General features: G+C 43.9%; 1 protein-coding gene across 1 annotated transcript in view; it reads right to left on the reverse strand.

Annotated features, from left to right (window-relative positions):
- Positions 1-654: 654 nt before the first annotated feature.
- LOC124775224 overlaps positions 655-20,982 on the reverse strand; it is a 71,047-nt gene continuing 50,719 nt past the window's right edge. Inside the window, exons 3-5 of the mRNA XM_047250062.1 lie at positions 1,312-1,424; positions 1,039-1,209; positions 655-874 (exon numbers count right to left, since the gene is read on the reverse strand). Coding sequence (XP_047106018.1) covers positions 680-874; positions 1,039-1,209; positions 1,312-1,424 — 479 coding nt within the window. The 3' untranslated portion in view covers positions 655-679. The remainder of the gene's footprint in view (positions 875-1,038; positions 1,210-1,311; positions 1,425-20,982) is intronic.

Consider the following 20,982-nt stretch of genomic DNA (forward strand, 5'->3'; position numbering starts at 1 on the left):
TAGTATTACAGTTGTTAAGTATACATATCTTACAATGTCATGTTTGTTACATAGTCTATAATTAGTGGGAGAAGAGCTGAATATGAATCTTGGTTATCAGTAGGAAAGATTAGTGTGTGTGTGTGTGTGTGTGTGTGTGTGTGTGTTTTGTGTGTGTGTGTGTGTGTGTGTGTGTGTGTATAAGCTTCAGTCTTGTTTATGTACCTGCCAAGACGCAAGGCGTCAACTACACATTAAATATTGCTACCTTAACTCCTTCCTAAATATAACAGTTACTTTGTCGTAATGTATTACATTGAAAAGAGAGTGTATAAAAATTATTAAATCATATAATGTACCCTTGATGAGAAAACAGCCTCTACATGTGGAAGGAATGTGATGGGACAGATGAAACTAATGTGCTTCCTATATGAAAATGGCTATCACAACAGTAGAAGCTCTAGGATGAGATGCTAAATCACGTCTGCCAACTTCATTATCCTCAGGAATGAGGGAATGGTGTTGATTGTGTTGTCTACATTTAGCTGTCAATCAAAATTCAAGATTTTGAAGATCAGCCCATCAATTTTATTTAGCACATCATTTATAATATGTTTGAGAAAAAGTTTAAAGTCTTATTCTGTGACTAGTTTTTATTTCCATGCTAATAATTTTTATGTGCATTAAGTGTTTTTTGCTGCTAACCAGCTGTCATCTCACCAGCCTCATAACTCTTAAAATATAAGAAACTCAGTTCATAACATTCAGGCCGTGCTGCATAGCATTTTCTTAGCAGTACAGCATACCAGGCACATAATGCCTCTAAATTAGGAGTTTCCACTTGAGCTATAACAGCACCATGGTTCAGATGTTGATGTGTGTCAATAAGTGTCACCTGGAAAAAATAAAAAAGTAAACTTTCCCACATACTAAAAAAAGTCTATTACTTTGTTTATTTTTTTACTATTTATCAAGGTTTATAACTGAGAGTTTGTTACATTGAGGACATCCTACACTACTCATAAGCATTATATATCAGCATTAAGCAAGTTAAAGTACCTTATTCTGGTCTTTTTGAAACACAAATAATACAGATCTATTTTCCGCAATAAGAATGACAAACAGTTCTGATCCCTTGCGAGCTGGAGGATTTCTAAACCAGTCTGCCAATGTGTCATTCATCTGTTCATAAAGACTTGCTCCAAGGTCAAGTAGATAAACATAGCTTCTCTGTGGAACACACATTACTACTTATTTTATTTTCATAGGCTTTTAGTTAGTGTATTTACAATACACTTCTTTAATACATAAAATGCTGCAGGTAACACTTACCCATTCTGTGATAAACTTTATTTTGCTCTTCGCAGCAGCCATTGCCTCTGGTACAGTCATATTTAAATATTGCAAATTTCCTTTTTGCAAAAGTTGCCTATGTATTTCATTTCCTGCAAAAATAATTTTAACTGCTATTAAGTATGTATAATAGGACATCCTGTAAAAGACTTTCTGAACATAAAATTTTCTACATAGATTTGCTATATAATCACAGTAGAATTACATATTATTTTGAAGAAATATCATTCTAAAATGTCAGGTAACTTATTTGTCTGTGGTCTTTATTCACCTTACATGAAAGGGTAGCTAAAGATGAGAGACTGGATCACTGTGCATGCCCTCATAATATGTGAATGATGGCCTAATGTCTCTTTAATTTCCCTCTCAGTACAGTTTGTTGTCATTGTATCTCCAACAGGTCAAAATTTTTATAAAAATGGCAATTAGTGACCTACTTTATTTTCATTATCAAACAAAAACTTACAGGTAGATGATGCCATGCTAATGGCTTTCAGATGTCACAGGTCAGGTTCACACACAAAAAAAAGTTTTGCGTCACCTTGGTTCTGAGAGTTCCGGAACCTGTACAGAAAATTGGACTATAGATCAACATAAACATCATTTCTGCCATTTTTATTGCTCATGAAAACCACACATTGCATGTTGTACAACCATACAGCAACACCTTCAGAGATGGTGGTCCAGATTACTGTACACTCTGATACCTCTAATACCCAGTAGCACATCCTCTTGCATTGACGCATGCCTGTATTCATCATGGCATACTATCCACAAGTTCATCAAGGCACTGTTGGTCCAGATTGTCCCACTCCTCAACGGCAATTCAGCGTAGATCTCTCAGAGTGGTTGGTGGGTCATGTCACCCACAAACAGCCCTTTTCAATCAATCCCATGCATGTTCAACAGGGTTCATGTCTGGAGAACATGCTGGCCACTCTAGTCGAGCGATGTCATTATACTGAAGGAAGTCATTCACAAGATGTGCAAGACGGGGGTGCGAATTGTCGTCCATGAAGATGAATGCCTCACCAATGTGCTGCTGATATCAGTCGGAGGATGGCATTCACGTACCATACAGCCATTACTGCGCCTTACATGACCACCAGCGGCATATGTCGGCCCCACATAATGCCACCCCCAAAACAGAAGGGAACCTCCACCTTGCTGCACTTGCTGGACGGTCTGTCTAAGATGTTCAACCTCACCGGGTTGCCTCCAAACATGTCCCAACGATTTTCTGGTTGAAGGCATATGCGACACTCATCGATGATGAGAACATGATGCCAATCCTGAGCGGTCCATTTGGGATGTTGTTGGGTGCATCTGTACCATGCTGCATGGTGTTGTGGTTGCAAAGATGGAGCTCGCCATGGACTTCAGGAGTGAAGTTGTGCCTCATGCAGCCTATTGTGCACAGTTTGAACCATAACATGACGTCCTGTGGCTTCACGAAAAGCATTATTCAACATGGTGGCGTTGCTGTCAGGGTTCCTCTGAGCCATAATCCATAGGTAGTGCTCATCCACTGCAGTAGTAGCACATGGGCAGCCTGAGTGAGGCATGTCATCAACAGTTCCTGTCTCTCTGTATCTCTTCCATGTCCGAACAACAATGCTTTGGTCCACTCAGACTCCTGGATACTTCCCTTGTTGAGAGCCCTTCCTGGCACAAAGTAACAATGTGGACATGATCGCACTGCAGTATTGGCCATCTAGGCAGAGTTGAACTACAGACAACACAAGCCATGTACCTCCTTACTGGTGAAATGACTGGAACTGATCGGCTGTTGGACCCCCTCCGTCTAATAGGCGCTGGCTCTCACATGGTTGTTTACATCTTTGGGCAGGTTTAGTGACATCTCTGAACAGTCAAAGGGACTGTGTCTGTGATAACAATATCCACAGTCAACGTCTATCTTCAGGAGTTCTGGGAACCGGGGTGATGCAAAACTTTTTTTGATGTATGTGTGTATATATGATTACAAGTTTTTGGGAATTGCATAAAGTATTGCAGAATGTACAACATATAACAATATAAGAAATATCTTAGTGAGGCCTATGTATGCCACAATCAGATGATTGCCAACTGTTTTAAGGCACTATTAGGTCTGGTAGCAAAATTTCAAACATTATAGTGCTTTAATTGCTGAGCCTATTCGTGACCCAGAAATGGTCAATGTGTACTAGTTGATACCTTGAATTTTTTGTTGTTGTAAGTTTTGTGTCCAGAGGAAATAAAAATACATAACTTGCATACTTTGCTTGCTTTCATTCTATTATGTTGTATTGGATCACATTTTGGGGTAACTTGTCAAATCAAGAAAAAGCTTGTAATAATACTTGTTTATGGTGTAAATTCAAAAACACCATGTTTTGATTCTCAGTATATTTCTTCCTTAATGAAATTTGTTGAAATAATATGACTCTATTCCTAACCAATAGGTCAATACATAGTATCAATACTAGGAATAAGAACAATCTACATAAACACTTAAAATCACTTACCTTGGTCCAAAAAGGGATCCAATATTAAGGGACATGCATTTTCAATAAACTGCCAGCAACCATTAAAACCTTGGTTTCAAATAAAGCACAGGTTAAACAGAAGTTGAAAGACTTCTTGGTAGGCAACGCCTTCTACTCTATAGATGAATATCTCAACAGGGGCTGTTAGATCAGCTTACATAAAAATGTCCATTAGATTTCAGTGTTGACAGCACTTGGTCATAACAGTCAAGATTAGGTATTTTGTGTTTGATAAATTTATTAAAAGTGCATAACTATGTTCATTCTGACAGTATATTAAATCTGTAAATATTAAGAGTTCCAGTTTACTGTACTGTATTCACATATTTTGACAATATCCTGACAAATGATCAGGAAAGTGAGTATTATATTCAAATGTAGTATGTTTTTTATGTTATACTTTCTGTAATGTTCCACAGCCAGGAGAATCATCTGATTTTTGGGAGTATGGAACGAAAACTGAATCTAATTTAATTGAATCCTAATCTATAGTAATGGGTGACCAGGAGTATTTGGTTAGAGGTAACGAGACTGATGTAAGGAGGACATGGGAAAAGATACCACACCGGCAAGACTATGCAAATGGGAGACAGTGTACAGGGACATTGATCCACTCTGACAAGCAAGGGGTCTCATTGTAATGGGACAGGTTATGTGGTGAAGGAAGTGAATATGTCTTAGATGTATGAAGGAAGACTGTGGTCAACTAACTGGAGGATGTAGGAAGTAGAGCAAGTCAACAAGGCAGGACCTCAGTGTTGTGACTGGTTGTTTTTCTTTTCTTCTTTTCATTTGGGAAGTGGAAGGGGGAGGTTGTGGTACTCACACTTAGGAATAAGACATAAGTTTTCCGATTTTATATTTTTTTATTGAGAAAAACAAAGTTTACAACTGTAGAATGAAATAAATCATCTAAAAAGACTGCTATAAATGTGAGCTTTTGGCAAAAGACTTTTTTCTAAAGTAGTTTTCTACTTTAGAGGAAACTCTTTTGCTGAAAGCTCACATGTGTAGCAAGTGTTTTTGCTGTGCTTGACAGCAACTCAATTCTCCTTTTCAGAATATTGTCATTATTCCATCCTGAATTTTATTATTTATTGATCCAAAAACTAATGATATTGTAGAAAAAATTTACCTTAGTTACTTGAGATTCACAATATTACAAAAAAATAATAAGCGAACAGTTAATTTGGTTATTTTACACTCATAATTTTACACATGGGTAGTATAGAAGGTACATTTGGAGACATGAACTTCTATAACATTATGTGACAGTTGTCAACAGGGAGAAGTAAAATACTGAATGAGGAAATGAAATGAAGGAAGAAAGACCAAGAAAAACACAACCTAAGATGAAATAAGTGTCATACCATACCTGAAGAAGCAGGAGAGTGGTGGTATGGCAGCTGGCAGCATTTCTGTCATTATGTATCTGTTACTATTGTAACTGGTTGCTAAAAATAATTTTCAATGAAAAATATAAACTACAGATAGTATGAAATATTATGTACTACCAATTACTCTGTGGTTATCACGTATCATAGGTTGGTAATAACACACTTTAGATGTCGTAAATGTATTTATTAGACACTGAAGTAAGTGTGAACAACATGGCAGTACAAAAGTTGTGCGGTGAGAGAGCATAGCACAAAAGCAGTCCAAAGAGATCATAGTCAAAGATAGGGCGCTCTATGCCAGAGGCGCCACTGAGACCCCCAGACAACCTCCCTCCCCCTGCTCCGGAGGGAAGCTACCTCACTTGAACTCATAATCGTCGTGCCAGCGTTGTGGTTGAAGGGTTGAAGACAGAGGCTGGCTTGAGAAGTAGGCACATCGAAAACTGTGTTGCACGAGTCCCGTGTGACCAACTGCTGCGTAGGCTGTGGTACATTGCTCGAAGTCAGGTCTGCAATGTCAGCAGGTGGAGCAGCAGTGACTTGGAGAGGTACCACAGCAGTTTCAAGCAGTTAATGGACACAGTCTGTGGTCGTCCATTTAAATGAATTATGAACATATTCATGCTGCAAAATAACAGGCGGTGGTGGCCCAAATAAGGTCATTGCAAGGCCACTCACACGGAGCCATTGCACAGCATCACAAATTCACATGATGCAAGGTCCTTGTGGACGAACAGCTGTGGCGTGGAATGAGGGCGTATTGGGGGAGGGGGGGGGGGGGTAGTGCGCAGGTGAGTGATGTGCGCATGAACCCATTCAACAAGGCTTAGAAGAACCATAGCATTAGCCGATGGTGCATCCTCCACGAACTCTGCTGGAAGGAGGAAGGGTTCTCCATAGAGAATCTCAGCCAGCGATGTGTTCAAGTCCTCTTTATGGGCTGAGCAGATGCCGAGCAAGACCCAAGGAAGGGCCTCGGACCATAACACACCGTGGCACATAAATGCAGCCTTGAGAGTTCGGTGCCACCGTTCGACCATGCCTTTCACCTGCGGGTGGCAGGCTGTGGTGTGGAATTTAGAGACACTGCAGAGCTCGCACAGTCAAGCAAAGGGCACAGATTGGAACTGTCATCCCTGATCAGTCATGAGGGAAAGAGGACAGCCGTACCTTGCAAACCATGCAGGTAGGAAAGAGTGAGCGATGGTCTCGGCTGTGATGTTGACGAGAGGGTCTGCCTTGACCCAGTGGGTTAAGCAGTTAATGATCGATGATATGTATCTGTACCCCTTGGAATGGGGGAGTGGACCAACCACGTCTACATCTGCATCTACATATATGCTCCACTAGCCACCAAGAGATGTGTGTTTGAGGGCACAATTCGCGCCAAAGTCATATTCCCCCCCCCCCCCCCCCCCTCTGTTCCACTCACGGATCGCGCGGAGGAAAAACGACTGTCTGAGTGCCTCAATACGAGCTCTTATTTCCCTTATCATTGAATCATGATCATTGCATGATTTGAAAGTTGGTGGTAATAATATATGCTCTAAATCCTCGGTGAAGATCGGATTTCGGAATTTAGTGAGCAGCCCCTTCTGTTTAGCACGCCGTCTATTTGCAAGTGTGTCCCACTTCAAACTTTCTAGGAGTTTTGTAATGCTCTCATGATGGCTAAATGTACCAGTCATGGATCTTACTGCTCTTCTTTGGACCTTCTCAATCTCATGAATCAGGCCCAACTGGTAAGGGTCCCATACAGACGAACAATGCTCCAAGACTGGACAAACTAACATATTGTAAGCTATTTCCTTTGTTGAAGGACTGCATCACTTCAGGATTCTACCAATGAAGCGCAATATAGAGTTCACCTTACCCATTACTTGTGTAATCTGGTCATTCCATTTGAGATCATTTCGAATATTCACACCCAGATACTTGACGGATGTTACCACTTCCAAAGACTGGGCATTTATTTTGTACTTGTACATTAATGGAGATTTTTGCCTTGTTATACACAGTAGGTTACACTTACTAACATTGAGAGATAACTGCCAGTCATTACACCATGCATTTATTTTCTGCAAATCCTCATTGTTTTCTTCACAACTTTCGTGTGATACTACTTTCCTGTAGACTACAGCATCATCGGCAAACAGTGTAAGGCCGCTGTCAATACCATCAACCAGATCATTTATGTAAATCATAAAAAACAGAGGGACCTATTACGCTGCCCTGGGGCACACCTGAAATTACGCTTGTTTCTGTTGAAGTCACCCCGTTCAGGACGACATACTGTCCTTGTCTGTTAGAAAACTTTCTATCCAACAGCATATGTCATCGGATAGACCATAAGTGCACACTTTTTGTAGCAAGCGACAGTGCAGAACTGAGTCGAATGCCTTTCGAAAGTCGAAAAATATGGCATCAACCTGGGAGCCGGTATCTAGAGCCTGTTGTATATCACGCACAAAGAGGGCCAGCTGTGTCTCGCATGACCGCTGTTTCCTAAAACCATGCTGGTTTCTGCAGATGAGCTTCTCAGAGTCTAGAAAGGTCATTATGTCTGAACACAGAATATGTTCCATGATTCTACAACAAATCGATGTCAGTGAAATTGCCCGGTAATTACGTGCATCCGATTTTCTACCCTTTTTATAGATTGCTATGACCTGGGCCTTCTTACAGTCCCGTGGAACTTTCTGCCATTCCAATGATCCCTGATAGATAACAGATAAAAATAGTGCTATATTTGTAGCATAGTCAACATAAAGTAGTCGATGTGGATATGCCAAAGGCGACCTCTTGGAACGTCAAACTTGCCTAACGAAGGTTGATCATGCCTGCTGACCTTGCTATGCTGGTATGGGATGCACGCAAGTGTCCAAGTGCAGCAGTCATACTTCACACCACGCCGGACAAAGTGTTCAGTAACCAGCCTTGTCGTGGCCTACGTTCCAGGGTGGGCCAAGTTGTTCAAATGGTTCAAATGGCTCTAAGTACTATGGGATTTAACATCTGAGGTCATCAGTCCCCTAGACTTAGAACTACTTAAACCTAATTAACCTAAGGACATCAAACACATCCATGCCCAAGGCAGGATTCGAACCTGTGACTGTAGCAGCAGCGCAGTTCCAGACTGAAGTGCCTAGAACTGCTTGGCCACAGCGGCCGGTGGACCAAGTTGTGCAGAGCATTAAAAACCCTGCACCGAAGAGAGGAGGGTACCAAGGGGTGAGGAGTGTTCATAGAGATGTCGCAAAGGACCGGGGTCATCAACCTGTGCAGGACATGAGGTTGGACAGTGATTGATGACTCGTTGTCTGAAACTAATTGCTGTATATCGATGTCTTCGGTCTGAAGTCGGGTGAGCTCATCCAAGTGCAATGGTGTGGTTAGCAAGCAGATGCGAGACAGGTAGTCTACCACAACATTCTCTGTGCTATGAATAAAGCATGCATTGGAAGAATGCTGACAGATATAGTCCATATGGTGGAAACATCTTGGCAGAAGGTCTTTAGCCGGGTTATGAACAGCATCCACAAGAGGCTTGTGATCAGAGTAGATCATGAAAGGTTGCCCCTTGAGGTCACTACGGAAGTGTTTAGTCACCTCGTACACCACGAGAAGCTTACGGTCAGTAGCCAACCACTTGACTGGTTCTTAGTCAGTTTCTTGGAAAAGAAACGGTGTGGTTGGATGGAGTCGGCGGTGTGCTGTTGTAAAACAGCACCCACAGGTGAGTCACTGGCATCAGTCATGATCGAAACATGGGCCTCACGGTCCGGGTGGGCAAGTGTGATGGTTTTGGCGAGGGCAGTTTTAAGTTTACCAAATGTGTTGAGCATGGGTTTGGTCCAGTCCAACTTCCATTTCCCTGTGGTGTTTTTGCTCGAGAGGGTGTCGGTGAGGGCCAATTGGACGGAGGCAGCCTGAGGGATATGGCTGCAATAAAAGTTTGCCATACCCAGAAAACAATGGAGTTGAGCATAATCTTCAGGAAGAGGGAAATCAAGTATGGTTTTGACACGAGAATCCGTCAGTCAGAGGCCACCGGCAGAGACAGTATGGCCTAGGAACGTAACTGATGTGTAACAGAGTTGAGATTTATCATGGTTGATCACCATGCTGTTGGCAGCGAGGGCCGAAAGGACTGCATTGAGGTGGGCTTGATGTTCCTCAGCAGAGGAGGAAAAGATCAGTATGTCATCTAAAAGTGTAAGCAAATGGCAGAGATAGCAAAATGGAGTCAATGAACTACTGCCACATCTGCACAGCATTTTTCAATCCGTAAGGCATGTAACAGTATTCAAATAGGACGAAGGGGTGTGATGATGGCAATCTTCGGAATATCCGGTGGATGCATAGGGATTTGATGGTATGCCTTGGAACGATCTAAAACAGAGAATAACTTTGAACCATGTAGTAATTGCATGGAATCCTGGATATGAGGAACTGGATATTTATTGATAATTGTGCGAGCATTAAGGGACCTACATAAGGACCTATCTTTTTAGGTACAAGGTGGATAGGTGAAGAGCAGTTGCCTTTGGAGGAGCAGAGCATGCCTGAAGCCAACAAATCCTGAATTTCTTTTGCACACAGAAGTTTGGAAGCATTAAGGCACCTAGCCTTATAATGACCAGGCAGTCCGTCTGTGGTGCCATTACTGATAGCCGATACCTGTGAAGGGAGACCAGCAAAGGGCGGGGGGGGGGGGGGGGGGGGGCAAGAAGGGTCCAGATGCAATGCAATGGCGGTTCACTGACCTTGGCAGGTCAGGGCAGAATGGCCGGGGCGTCAGCTGCAGTCGACGAAGAAGGGTGTGGTGCAGAAGCCAAGTGATGTGAGGAATCCCGAGTAGTGTGAACAGGTGCATCTTGGAGAGTTGTCTGCAGCGATGTGGAAGCGGCAGCAGTCAGTGGAATGCTCCACACAGGAGCAATGTGGTGAGAAGACGCAGTAGATGAATGTGTTGATTCACCTTGCTGTGGTGCTGCAGATAGGCGATGTATTGTGTGCCATGAATGTGACAATGCAGCGGAGGCACAGGCAATGCAGGTGCATAACGCATCATTCTGGGCATGGAGTTCGTTGATCTGTGTGCATACATCCAACACAGAGAGCTGTGTAGTAATAAGCTCGAGAAGAGATGCAGAAGTGGAAAGTGTAGAAGAGGAGGTGGAGAGCAGAGTCGTGCGCTGGACAGAAGAGTAGAACCAGATGCGTGGCAGAGTGCGGTGGCCTGGAAGTCAGGTGAAAGTTCATAATGGTGTAGAAAATCCAGCCCAATCACATGCTCATCCACATTGGCAACATGGAAAGTCAAAGGGAAGGTGTGGACTGGTGATAGGTGAAGTGACATCTCAATGGAGCCAAGGACCGCGATAGGAGGGTGATTTGCAGTGATCAAAGTGAGGTTAGCAGGTGAAAGCTTGTTGCCTGCTTGCTTGGCCGGTATAACACTGACATCAGTGCCAGTGTCAATGAGGAACTGAGTGCCCAATGACCAGTCAATGATGTAGAGGCATCGCGCCGCTGGAACGAGTGGTGCGAGTGGTGCGGCGTCGGACAGTAGGCACTGCGAAGGAGCGTGGTGGGCTGTGTCGCCTAAATGTGTCCACCGAAATCATTTGGGTAGGCACAAGGCATGCGACAGTTGTGTGAGGCTGATAAGTAGCATGGCCCCAGCATAGCGGGTAAGCTTGGAGACAAGGTGGTGTGGAGTGGAAGGGGGCCACAGCTGGCTGGTGGCCGCTCGGGCGAGGTCGGCTGCTGCCAGGAGGCAGCAGGCAGTAACTCCAGTAGGTCGCTAGGTGGCAGCTCCTGACAGGCAGCTGAGGAGCTGAGGTGAACATGCTGGCCTCTGCCAGCAGAGAAGGTGCAGGCGTGCCAGCTGATGGTGATGGAGGCGTCACCCAAGACTGGCAGTGTTGGTGACGAATGATAGCATAAGCTTCATCAGCCATGCATAAGCAAGACTCGAGTGGGTTGGTGACATAAGACAGCAGGTGAAGTTGTGGCTCTGAAGGCATTTTGACCATCCACAATGTCAAAAGTGTGGTGTCAGGTAATGCCTGATCATCAATTAATGCACGGAGGTGCAGCCAAAGCTGCGAAAATGTGTGGTCGTCGAGGTGCTCGTCATGAATAATGTGGTGGATGGCCTCCACTGGGAGGCAAGAAAAGTCTGTGATTAGCAGTGTTTTTGCCATCAAATACTTGTGCAAGTTGGGTGGTGAGAGAAGCAAATCGCTGATGAGGTCTGGATGAGCGTGGAGGTGACTCACCAGGCAGACAAAATGTGCATTGTCGTCTGAAATACCGAGGGTATCCAGTAGGTGATCCACTAATGCAAACCAAGTCTTAGGGTTATCTGTTTGCAAAGCAGGCAGCTTAGGAAACCTGCTGGGTATCACATGTTGATGCAGCATTGGCAGACGAAGATCCATACGTGCAGAGGGGAAGCCCCCAACACCAGGGTTGCAGTAGGGGTGGACGGTGCATTTCCCAAGGTCTGCGCAGGGGGACGGCTGCATGTAGCACACAGTGTGGAGTGAGCAGGTGTAAAGGTCGGCATGGTGTGTCCCACCTGCGGGCCAGATGACAAACACAGTGTGTTGTATAATGGGTGGTGCCATTGCAACAGCGGGCAGAAGGCGGTCGTGGTGCAGCCACAGGGGGGCTGACCTGGTAACCAGCGTAGGTGGAAAGGCTGGTGCCATTATGAAAGTGGACGGAAGGCAATTGTGGTGTAACCACAGAGCGATGGTTGTGGTAACTGGTGCGCTCGAGGCAACTGGTGTCGACGAGATTGAGGGACGCGGCGCGGGGGGGAGGGGATGTTGCAACACTAAGTATATAAGAATGTGCAACTCTGTGCATTGGAATGTTCAAATCACAGTTCTGAAACTTGAGCAGCAAATCAAACCAAACCAAAGGACACTGCATAGCTAAGGGGTAAACCACAATGTCCTTAACTGGGTTATCATCCACGATGTCACTAGGCAGCGTGCACTATCCATGTAGTGGCCATTGCTGTGTAGTCCCCCTTTATGGTGGCCATGTTGAGCTGGTTAAAGCTAAGTGTCCACCGGCATTGCCGGGCGTAGATAATTGTTCACCTTTAGCCAAACACACATTAGGTACACTTGACCACTTGTGGTCACAAGCAGAGTCAACAGGATGCATAGCACTAGCACCGAACAACATTGGAAGATCCATTGTTCTAAAGACAATTTGGGCTGGCACACGAAGTCTGGTAATGACGAAGAGAAGCACAAAATAACTCATAAACATACGACAATGATGTCAGAGACACCACTTTGGTTATCATGTATTGTAGGTCGGTAATAACACACTTTAGATGTTGTAAATGCATTTATTAGACACTGAAGTAAGCAAGAACAACATGGCAGTACAAAAGTTGCGTGCCAAGAGAGTATAGCACAAAAGCAATCCAAAGAGATCATAGTCAAAGATAGGGTGATCTATGCCAGAGGAGCCACAAGTCTTTAACCTTTGGTAGTCATTGTCCTCATCCATCCAGCCCCTTCCCTGCTCCCATTCCAGCATTACATAGCCCTCATTCCAACACAGACCCAGTCTTTTCTCTTCTCTCCTTTTCCTCTCTCTCCTCCCATCCCCATCCCCACCACTCACCTCTCCTCTGCCTCCATCTACGTGCCTAGCTGCCTACCCTCTCTCCACCTTGTCCCTGTGCACTCCCCAGCAGCACTTCCACCCATACCCTAATATCTCTTCCCCTCCCCGCCAAAGCCTCCTCCTTACCCCACCCAGTCACTACTCCCATCATGCACTGGTGCTGCTGCTTGCAGTGTGACTTCAGTTGCCAGAGACTGCAGTCCTGTGTATGTGGGTTGCATTTGCATTAGTGTTTGTGCGTGTCTGTCATCTGTTTATGATGAAGGTCTCGCTGTTCAAAAGCTTATTTGTGACAGTCTTCATGTTGTGCCTATCTGTGGCTCAGCATCCCCATTATATGGAGAATAGCAACTTTCCTTTTCATAATATTGTTACATTCAATCCTGGATTTTCCATTGTTTGATTCATGCAACATAGACTTATTTGTAAAATTCTGGGAAACAGTTTATCATCTTATTTAGACACAGATAAATGTATGTTACACTTACTACATAAATACTCATTACTTTTTTCTGAAAAAAAGCTGCTGGTTCTCACAAAGATTTTCTTTCAGCAACTTCTATAATTTTAAAGTATACTGCACTGTACACTCATTGTTTCTAGATCACTTCTTGTTTTTTTCTGTCAACTGCAGAATGATGACCTTGGAGCAGCCATCATTCTATGTTCTTGTTAGTTTGAACTGACTCAGAGGAGGCCCTATCATCCTGATGATAGTACTGCAGAGGTTATCCATACAAGCATAGATGACCTAGGTGGAGTAACAGTAAGATTCATTTTGGAGAAACCCCTATTACATTCACTGGAAGATATTGCAATTGTTCCCAAAGTGTGCTTCAGAGGAAGAAGCATATCTGGTAGTTTATTTTCTTGGAGATATTCCTGAAAATCATGAATGCCTTCTCTTTCATTTAAGCAAAATTTGCAGGCTAACTCTCTTATTTTGTCTTCAGCAAATGTAAATGGCTTCCCAGGACGTTATGGCCAATACCTGGTACCTAAAATCTTGGTGCATTCAGGCAAATCAGCATCATATGCTTGAAGCAAACTTTCCAACAGCTTCTTAAAGTCTTTTATAAAACTCAGATGAAATAATTTCAAGGCAATGTCTTTAATATTTGTGGAGTTCAGTCCTTTTGAACTTCATGGACTTCTTACTTTGTAGAGAGGTACTGTAGTATGGACTAGAATTTTCAGTTCTTTCTTCAAAAAATTAGACTGTACTCATTATCTTCCTGTGTGGTTTGTACAAGTTCCAGACCTAGACTTAGTTCACTAGCATCACACATAAGGCCCAAATAAAGAATCAATTCACACAGAGCTAATTTTGCTTCTTTTACTGCATTCATTTGCTTCCTGAAAGTGATGGATGAGGGCTTCAAAGACTTGTCACACAACAAAAATGATATGAGAGTTAGATGCAACCCAGCAAGTGCCTAAAATTCTGTCAATTTTAAGAAGCTGAAGCTCTAGTCACTGGACAAGCCTGTAGTTCTGTTTATCTATTTATTTATTACTTGTCCACTAGATCAAATCAGTAGAGAAGCTTGTACAGCTGATGTGGGATAAGTCAATATATAAAAAAAAAACATATTACATGGGATAAGACAATACAGAAATGCATATCACAACATATACAACATGAATATCATACAGTATTTCTACACAAACAGCAGGCAAGGAAATTATAATATTTATTGAAATGAATTAAATCTGATGGCCATTATGTATTTAAACACGTTACTAAATATAGAGCACACCGCCATAGGTTTGCAGATGCTAGGATTTCTTTACTCTCCTTCTTATAAAAAGGTATGACTTTTGCAATTTTGAGCTTACTAGCAAATGTGCCAATCAGAAATGTTTATTATGTAAGCCAATGGTTTACTAATAAGGTTACTGCAACTGTGAAGGAGAAAGCATGGTATCTGGTCTTGCCCAGCAGATGATATTTTTCTCTGTTTTGGTATTAATTATTCTTTCCATCTGTTTCTGATGTTGGCATTAAGAATAGCGTGTCAGGGCATAAATTTGGTTCTAATTTTGAGAGATGGTTGTTCTTGAGGTGATTAGTCAGGTTTTCAACTGTTTTGTAGCAGTTGAATTCAACTGCTGTTTCTCTTTTACTGAATAATGATTTTCCATTTACTTTTAGATTAATGTCACTAGCTTGTTGTTTTCCTCTACCAGTGTCACATTAATTATTTGCCACAAACATTTTTTTTTATTTGATGATTTTTTTGAGAAGATAAATCATTTTGTAGCTTTTCCATTGCAGTAATTATGCTTCTAAATACCTTTTTACATGAAGTAAAGTATTTCTTAAATTCTTCACTATTGCTTAGATCAGTTTTGCTGACAGAGACAAGTTTTCTTTTTGTTGTGACAGTGCCACGAGATTTAAAAGTGCCGCTACGTCAGTACGCGAACACGGCGATAGAGGCGCTCTGCAACTCGGTCGAGCGCGGGAGCGGCACCTGGCTATGAACGGCGCCGGCCGCATGTCACAGCATGGCAGTGGAGTGACAGATTCGGAGTTGGAAGCATGTAACTCGCTATTGCTCTACGTTGTATATCCACGCAATTTATTAGGATTAAAGGTTATAACACTTTTTGGCGATGAGGTCGGATATTTTTTTTCCTGAGTTGTGGAATTGTGTGTTCGTGTCGGGGCAGACATGGAACAGCTTCTGCAACCGCTCATTGACCAACAAACACAGCTGACGGCTGCTATTCAGGTGCAACAAACACAGCTGACGGCTGCTATTCAGGTGTTGTCGACGTCGCTTACTCATCATCTGTCTTCCTCTTCTCCGCCTTTGTTTCCTCCTTACGATGAGGCCGCTGAAGACTGGGAGGATTATGAGAAGCGTTTGTGGCAGCACTTCTTGGTTTTTGGCGTTGTCGACGCTCCTATGTGTAAGTCGTTATTTCTATCTTGGATTTCCCCACGGATCTATCAGCTGCTATCTCAGTTAGTCCCTCTGTGGGAACCAGCCTCTCTGTCCTTCCAAGAAATGTGTGATTTATTGTCTAACTATTACCAAAAAAACACCCATGTCGTTGCCGCCCGTGTGTCGTTCTACCGGTGTCGTAAATGGCCCCATCAATCCTACCGGGCTTGGGCGGCGGAACTACACGGTCTGAGTAGGAAATGTCAGTTTGTCACGGACACTCATCATGAGTCTTATGCTGATTCAATGGTTAGGGACGCTATTCTCTGGCTTGCTCCTGATAAAGAAGTTCGGCAACGTGCCTTACAACTGCCAAACCCGTCATTGTCGGAAGTTCTAAGCATCGCTCAATCTTTTGAAGTGTCTCACGCTGCTGGTGCGCAAATAGACGTGTGGTGTGATGTAGGCGCTGTACAGACCACTTTTGACATGGACAATTTGCCTGTTTCACAGGGGAACGACGATGTGGCGGCGGTTCACTCACGTCAACAACGTCGCGTTGGGCCGCCACGCTCGCAGCAAAAACAGCAACCACAGAAGCAGGTTCGTTCCGCACTTCCTTCTTGTCCAGGTTGTTTCGTACAGCATGACAGGGCCGCGTGTCCAAAACGTTGGGCCACATGTAATTCATGTAGGAAAAAAGGCCACATTGCTTCTATGTGTCAGTCCCCTAAAGTCCCTGTCGACGAGGACGAGGCATCGGACATGGACGTTAACTGTGTGCTTTCTCAAACAAATAAGTTGTTTGTTACTGTTCGTGTTCTGGATAAAGACATTCGCATGCAAGTGGACACTGGCTCTGCAGTAACTCTCATTAATTCTTGCATGTATTTGGAGTTGGGCTCCCCTCCCTTGTCTCCAGTTACGCGAAATCTGAGAACTTATAATAAGCAGAAAATTCCTATCGTTGGCCAGTTTGATGCTTCCACTGCCTACAAGTCTGTTGTTCGGCCCCTCACGTTTTATGTGGTGGATCATGCTGGCACTGAAAACCTGTTCGGTTATGATGCTTTCCAGTTGTTCGGGTTCTCCATTGATGATGATGTGCACATCATATCTGAGGATATTCCGTATCAACAGCTGGATGGATTGTGTTCTGAATTCTCGTCCGTGTTTTCTGCTGGTGTGGGTCGTGCCAAGGATTTTGAAGCCCACATTACTCTTAAGCCTACGGCTCACCCTAAGTTTTTCCGGGCACGCCCTATTCCGGTGGCGTTGCGTGCACCTGTCAAGGCTGAGATAGACAGGTTAACAGCTTCAGGGATTCTCCTTCCTGTTACCTCCAGCGAATGGGCATCGCCAATCGTGGTGGTTTCTAAACCAAACGGGAGTCTGCAATTGTGTGGTGATTTTAAAGCCACTATCAACGCTCAGAGCCTCATTGACACTTATCCTCTTCCCCGTCCTGAGGAGTTATTTACCAAGCTCGCTGGGGGCCAGTTCTTTACCAAACTTGACTTATCGGAGGCGTACCATCAGTTGCCATTGGATGCTTCTTCCAAGGAATTTCTCGTCATCAACACTCCTTGTGGGTTGTATCAGTACCAGCGGTTACCATTTGGCATCACTAGCACGCCGGCCATTTTTCAGCGGTTTTTGGAACAGCTCACGGCTTCCGTTCCTGGCTGCATCAACTACCTGGATGACATTGTTGTCACGGGGGCCTCCACTGAGGAGCACCTTCGCAATTTGAGTTCGCTGTTTCGGGTTCTGCATTTGGCTGGGTGAAGTGCAATCTGGACAAGTCACAGTTCTTCCAACCCTCCATTGTTTATCTTGGTTTCCACTTGTCCCATGAGGGGATACGTCCTCTACGACAGCACGTTGCAGCCATTACCGCTCTACCCCGGCCGTTTACGGTCAAAGAACTTCAGGTGTTTCTAGGCAAGATTGCTTATTATCACAAATTCATTCCCTCCGCGGTGGCGCTGGCTCATCCTCTGCATCAGCTGTTACACAAAAACGTTCCTTTCTGCTGGTCCGACGAGTGTGAGCAAGCTTTTGTCCGCCTGAAGGCTCATTTGCAGTTGGCGCCTTGTCTTGCCACATTCCGTCCGGGTCAGCACTTGGTTCTGGCGACTGATGCATCACAGTATGGCCTAGGGGCTGTTCTCGCCCATCAGTATGAGGATGGGTCGGAACGACCCATCGCCTACGCTTCCAAGACCCTCAACGATGCCCAACGGCGTTACTCTCAAATCGAAAAGGAGGTGCTCGCTATCATTTATGCTCTAAAAAAGTTCAGCGTTTTCTTGTATGGTTCTAATTTTCACCTCATCACCGACCACAAGCTGCTGGTCTCTCTGTTCAGCCCCTCAGCGTCGCTTCCGGATTAGGCAGCTCACCGCCTGCAACGTTGGGCCTTATACTTGTCTCGGTTTCACTATGAGATTCACTATCGCCCCACGGCCCAGCACACAAACGCTGACGCATTGTCGCGTTTGCCGATGGGCCCCGACCCGGTTTTCGATCGAGATGAACTACTCTGTTTCCACATTGATGAGGAAGAACGTCATGCGGTCGAGGGTTTTCCCCTTACAGGTTCGCAGGTCACGTCGGCTACTGTGCGGCACCCGGTCCTGCATCAGGTGATCGGTTTTGTTCAACGGGGTTGGCCGGACAGGACCACGGCCCGGGCATTGGATCCCCTTCACAGCTACCATGCCTTGCGCCTTCGTCTGTCTGTTCGTGAGGGTGTTGTTCTTCTGGCCACAGATGGCGCATCTCCATGGGTCGTGGTGCCAGCCTCTCTTCGCAAAGATGTTCTCAAACTATTGCATGAAGGCCATTGGGGGATTTCTCGGACTAAGTCCCTGGCCCGCAGGCACATTTATTGGCCCGGTATTGATTCGGACATCGCCCACATTGTCGCTGCGTGTGGTCAGTGTGCTCAACAACTGGCTGCACCTCGTACTATGCCCTCTCCGTGGCCTGATCCAGCGCAGCCGTGGGAACGGGTGCACGCTGACTTTGCCGGCCCCTTCCTCGGCACTTATTGGCTACTGTTGATTGACGCCTTCTTGAAGTTTCCATTTGTTGTTCGATGTCTGTCGCCCACCACTGCGGCGACGACGCTGGCTTTGTCCAAAATCTTTGCGCTAGAAGGTCTTCCATCCACGATTGTCACGGGCAATGGCCCTGAGTTCTCTTTGCAGGCCTTCCGTGATTTTTGTACTGGACAAGGGATTCATCATGTTACAGCACCGCCCTTCCATCCGCAATCAAATGGGGTGGTCGAGCGCCTTGTCCACACTTTAAAAAGCCAGATGAAAAAATTCCTTAGTGATTTTTCCACAGATGACGCTCTGTTGCAATTTCTGAGTTCTTATCGCTTCACGTCTCTGGGTGATCGCAGCCCTGCTGAACTCTTGCATGGCCGCCAACCACACACTCTACTGCACCTGCTTCACCCTGTCAGGCCTTGTACTGTGTCCCCTAGTGCGGGAAAATACCCGGTGGGCGCCGACATGTGGGCACGGGGGTATGGATCTCACCCTAAATGGATTCCAGGGGTGGTCCAGGCTCTTCGCGGCCGCCGGCTTTGTGAAATACGTACGGACGACAGCATGGTTACTTTTGAATGCATTATGGGAACAGCAGTGATCAATAAAATTGTAAATAATTACTATTAAAAACAGTTTTGATCACAATTTATTTTATAAGGTGACCGGTTTCGACCACTGCTGTGGTCATCTTCAGACCTACAAGATGTATACAAAGCATTAATTAGAGGGCTACATGCATTAATGAAAATACATAGAGTTATACGGCTATAAAACGTTGAATTACCATTGAGTGGAAACCCCTTTCTGTTGGAGAATCACAACTGGAGAAACCAGTGCACGTCTTACTTTATATAATGGAGGCTCCACCCACTTCTGACTGCATGATGTCATTATTAACCAATGAGTTATAAGTCGAATTACAATTTAAAATTTCTTAGTTAAAAGAACATTGTCAAGAATTAGAAATAAATATACATTAAACTTTGCTTATTTAACAGCTATTGTCAATTAAAAAGCGTTAAAAATATTTAAAAATGTAGGAAAATGAACTTCAGTTTGGCAGTACATGGGTTGCCCTCTCGTGGCCTGTCAGTGAACCATTTGAAACCACTGGTTGCTATGGTGAAGTTAGACGCCGTTACAAAGATGAAGGAGCAAGCTTTTTCCACTGAAGTTGTTGTAGAGTCGATAGTTGAACTAGTGGTTGCCATGGTGAGGACAAACGCCAATGCAAAGATGTGGCAGCAGGCTTCTTTCCAATGAAGTTGTGGCGTCAGACGATGTATTATTGAGCAGCAACTTGTCTTTATTGAAACGAAAAGAGTAAGCTACAATAATCTGTAGCTGATATATATATATATAACTCATGCTGCACAAATACGCTATGAAGTAGTTGACTGTATATATAAAATATTATCTATGAAGTTAGTATGTACATTACCAGTGCCATTTTTTTTATAAGGCATTGCTATTCTTCAAGTTACATACCAGTCATATAAGCAAATAAAATTGAAAGAATTTAAAATTATAAAATTATTAAATTATGAGCCATTGTCAATAATAAAATAAAACGATGTGAATTAGTTAGACTGCTAATTCACATCGTTTTATTTTATTATTGACAATGGCTCATAATTTAATAATTTTATAATTTTAAATTCTTTCAATTTTATTTGCTTATATGACTGGTATGTAACTTGAAGAATAGCAATGCCTTATAAAAAAAATGGCACTGGTAATGTACATACTAACTTCATAGATAATATTTTATATATACAGTCAACTACTTCATAGCGTATTTGTGCAGCATGAGTTATATATATCAGCTACAGATTATTGTAGCTTACTCTTTTCGTTTCAATAAAGACAAGTTGCTGCTCAATAATACATCGTCTGACGCCACAACTTCATTGGAAAGAAGCCTGCTGCCACATCTTTGCATTGGCGTTTGTCCTCACCATGGCAACCACTAGTTCAACTATCGACTCTACAACAACTTCAGTGGAAAAAGCTTGCTCCTTCATCTTTGTAACGGCGTCTAACTTCACCATAGCAACCAGTGGTTTCAAATGGTTCACTGACAGGCCACGAGAGGGCAACCCAT

Source organism: Schistocerca piceifrons, chromosome 2 (genome assembly GCF_021461385.2).
Source record: "Schistocerca piceifrons isolate TAMUIC-IGC-003096 chromosome 2, iqSchPice1.1, whole genome shotgun sequence".
Classification (NCBI taxonomy): domain Eukaryota; kingdom Metazoa; phylum Arthropoda; class Insecta; order Orthoptera; family Acrididae; genus Schistocerca; species Schistocerca piceifrons.